Source organism: Salvelinus sp. IW2-2015, linkage group LG8 (assembly GCF_002910315.2).
Source record: "Salvelinus sp. IW2-2015 linkage group LG8, ASM291031v2, whole genome shotgun sequence".
NCBI lineage: Eukaryota > Metazoa > Chordata > Actinopteri > Salmoniformes > Salmonidae > Salvelinus > Salvelinus sp. IW2-2015.
In genome coordinates, this window is record NC_036848.1 from 1257660 (window position 1) to 1261492 (window position 3833).

The 3833-nt window shown below is 41.1% G+C and overlaps 1 protein-coding gene across 1 annotated transcript in view; it reads left to right on the forward strand.

Annotated features, from left to right (window-relative positions):
* Nucleotides 1–229: 229 nt before the first annotated feature.
* LOC111967194 (thymosin beta-a-like) overlaps nucleotides 230–3833 on the forward strand; it is a 12472-nt gene continuing 8868 nt past the window's right edge. The window contains exons 1-2 of the mRNA XM_023992061.2: nucleotides 230–367; nucleotides 2212–2326. Coding sequence (XP_023847829.1) covers nucleotides 305–367; nucleotides 2212–2326 — 178 coding nt within the window. The 5' untranslated portion in view covers nucleotides 230–304. The remainder of the gene's footprint in view (nucleotides 368–2211; nucleotides 2327–3833) is intronic.

Here is a 3833-nt window from a genome sequence, read left to right on the forward strand (position 1 = left end):
AACCACCCAGTTTATAGTGAACTTTATATGATGGAGATGCTTCTTGCGTTGACCTCTCCACCAAACTCTGGACCTGTAGGCTAYGCTGTATGTATCCACAAGGTGGCGKTGTGGTATCATTGTCGGATTTATCAGATGAACGCTGCACAACATTGTCCCCCTCAACATCTCAACTCATGGGTTTAACCTGGCCAATGTTATCCCTCCTCTGGATGGATTGGGCCAATGGCGTAGCTCAGATTGGTGTCTAGTTGGTGTAAAAAAAAGGGTGCGCTTTCCCTATTTAACCGTTTGTCCTACACATATGCAGACTACACCCAGACGCAGTACCTGTAACGGACATTCTCACCGCACATCCTCGGACCAGGTAAATATTGGTAGCTTTAGTATACAAATGATTCAAATTCCATGTCCCTGTCTCCCTCTATGTGTTCGTTAGTTTATGGATGCCACCCTATGTTGCCATCATAGCCTAAAAACRTTATTCTGATGGGCGGTCGTGTTATTATGCATTTGTAAAAAAAATATCTAAAAAAAATACAAATACAAATAAAAGACGGAAGGAAGGTGCGGTTGTATTTGATTGTCAGTAAAGAATAGGCTATATATTATATGTTATTATTAGGCGATATGATTTAGTGTTCGGCTTTTAAAATATTTTTTGTTGTTGCTGTGTTGACAGTTCTACAATGCATGCATTTAACGCACCTGCAGCATTCCTTTGCCAACTAGGCTATTTAACGTGCCTGTGTTTCATTATTGTATGGTTAGGTTAGGCAAATTGTCATCATGGCTCTATCTATATCATAGTTACAGGCCTTGGTGTGATGACATTCCGAATAGATTTTATTGTTTTCAGTTGTCGCACTGTTACCTAAAGCCCAATCGATGCATGTGATGCTGACGGCTGACATGCTTCCAGCCTACAGTCAGTCTTTTGGTTTGGCGGTTCACTGGGGTGCCGTTTATGATAAAAACATGTTCTAATAGTGAGCTTAACATGACAGATCTGTCAAATTAGCTAATTTTACTGCATATGGCTTTGCCACCTATGAATTAATCTGTGCGGTTTACAGAAATTGGTCTGCAAAAACAACGTCACACCCAGCTATTGCACTCACGGGAACCTAGATAAGGTCTGCCTGCAAGCAGATCATGAGACGGTTTGTGAGTTCTGCGTTTGTGGAAGTATAAATTCAATATTTGTTCAAATAAAGCACCAATGTGTGGAGGTGGAATCACACTGCAATGTACTGCCCTACCAAGCAAAAAGACAGTAACTGCTCATAGCGTGGAACTGAGAAAAATGGCTTTTATTTACCTTGGTTTCACAGTAACTCTGTGCAGTTACTGCTAAACATGACCCCCATTTTCTCCAAAACACAATACAATAGAGGCAGGATACTGGTCCACATGATTAAGCATGTATTTAATGTAGCAAAAATTACAATAACTAATTTTAGACCAAATGAGCAGTTACTACCTTTTTGCTTGGTAGGGCAGTGTACACTTTCTAATAGTATGCTAAGATTTGTGTTTGAATGAGTAGACTACAGGTCTACACAGATCTAAAAGACTAGGATGTAGGTGCATGTAGGTAATGCATGTAGGTTCATTCATTCACATCCTTTCATAGATTTGGAGAATGCCATTCTTCCATCCCAATATGCTCTTTGTGCAGCCACTCTCGCTGAACCAGAAAGTACAGTTATGCGTTCCTGTATACGAGAACCAGTGCATTGCAGCAGACCTGAGTGCTTGGGTAACGTGACGCCACAACAACAGCTCTCTCTCCTGGATATTTGTTCTCCTTTGTTAGATGGTGAATGGTAATGTCGTGGGAGTGTGTGTTGATTCAAGTGACTGAATTACGTAATTATACAGATTATACAGGTGTGTGTGTGTTTTGTGTGTGTGTGAGTGTATGTATGAGTGTGAGGTAAGGTGGGTGTGGCTGGATATACCTGCATTCACTCACCAGTATTCTAGATTACATATTTGTCTAAGGACTCTCTCTCTCTTTTCTCTCTCTCTTTTCTCTCTCTCTTTTCTCTCTCTCTTTTCTCTCTCTCTTTTCTCTCTCTCTTTTCTCTCTCTCTCTCTCTGTCTCTATGTCTCTGTCTCTCTCTCTCTCTGTCTCTCTGTCTCTCTCTCTCTCTCTCTCTCTCTTTCTCTCTCTCGACATTTACATTCTGACTCCTTCTCCCTCAGACATCATCTAAGATGGGCGACAACAACCCAGTGAAGCAGGGAGTGGAGACCTTCAACAAGAAGTGTCTAAAGAAGACCAGTACTGCTGAGAAGAACACTCTGCCAACCAAGGAGGGTACGTTTCTCCTACCCTATCTCCTTTTCTGTCTCCTACCCAGTCTCCTTCTTTCCTGTCCTGTCGCTGAACCTGTCTCCTCCCCTTATTGCTCATACTCCTACGTCTGCCCCACCCTGTAACTGTTAGTAGTGTGTTAGTGCCCTTCTACTGTAGTGTTAGTGCCCTTCTACTGTAGTGTTAGTGCCCTTCTACTGTAGTGTTAGTAGTGTGTTAGTGCCCTTCTACTGTAGTGTTAGTGCCCTTCTACTGTAGTGTTAACAGTGTGTTAGTGCCCTTCTACTGTAGTGTTAGTGAATATTACAGTAAGGTACTAAAATGGTTACTCAGCAATGATTTGATATACACGTAAGGTAGCGTATAATGGTTACCCGTGGTATAGTGTTAAGTATCACAGTAAGCGTATAAATGGTTAACAGCCAGAATTGGGTTAATATCACATAAAGTACTAGAGTGGTAGTACCCAGCAATATGATTTGAAATTACAACAGAACAGGGTAGTAATGATGGTTACAGAATGAATTGTATGATAGTCACGAGTAAGGGTATAAATGGTTACCCACTCCAGAATGATTGTGATATCTACAGTAAGGGTACTAAATGGTGTACCAGATGCATTTAGATATGCCTACGTCACCACGCGTACCTAGAATTGGTTACCGGCAGAATGATTTTAACGTCACAGTGAGAGGTACTGAAATGGTTACCTGACAAACGAATGGATTTAATGATCACAGTAAGGTCTATAAACGGTTACCCTCGATAACATCACCACATGATTTAATAGGTAAGTAAATGGATGTACCTAGAATATTTTATATCACAGAAGGGTAATCTTAATTGGTTACCGGCGATAGTTATATATCACATAAGTTAAGATGGGTGTCCTCCTTAGAAATGATTTATATAGTCACAGTAAGGTAGATAATGGTTACCCAGAATTGATTTGATATCACAGTAAGAGTACTAAATGTTACCCAGAAGATTTGAATTCACAGTAAGGTCTAAATGGTTACCCCAGAATGATTTAAATATGCACAGTTGAATGGGATTACTAAATGGTTACCGCAGAGATATTATTGATATCAGAGTAAGGTACTAATGGTTCGCAGAAATGAGTTGATATCACAGTAAGTAAGTAATGGTTACCAAGAATGGATTTGAATTATCACAGGTAAGGTACTAAATGGTTACCTGAGATAATGATTTTGATATCCACAGTAAGTAGACTAGAATGGTTATCCCAAATGCATTTGAAATTGAGAATAAAACGGCTGGGTTGGACCTTTTAAATATTCCACCCAAAACACATGTTTCCTGCTCACTCGACTTCAATGCATGGTGCGGTCAGGTGCCTAGTGGTTAGGAAGTGATGGGGTCGGGCAGGTAGCCCTATGGGTAGGGTGGAGGGGCGGCTAGGTAAGCCTAGTGGTTAGGCAGTGGAGGGGCGGGCAGGTTAGCCTAAGTGTTAGAGGGAAGGTGGCTGGCAGGTAGCATAGTGTTAGAG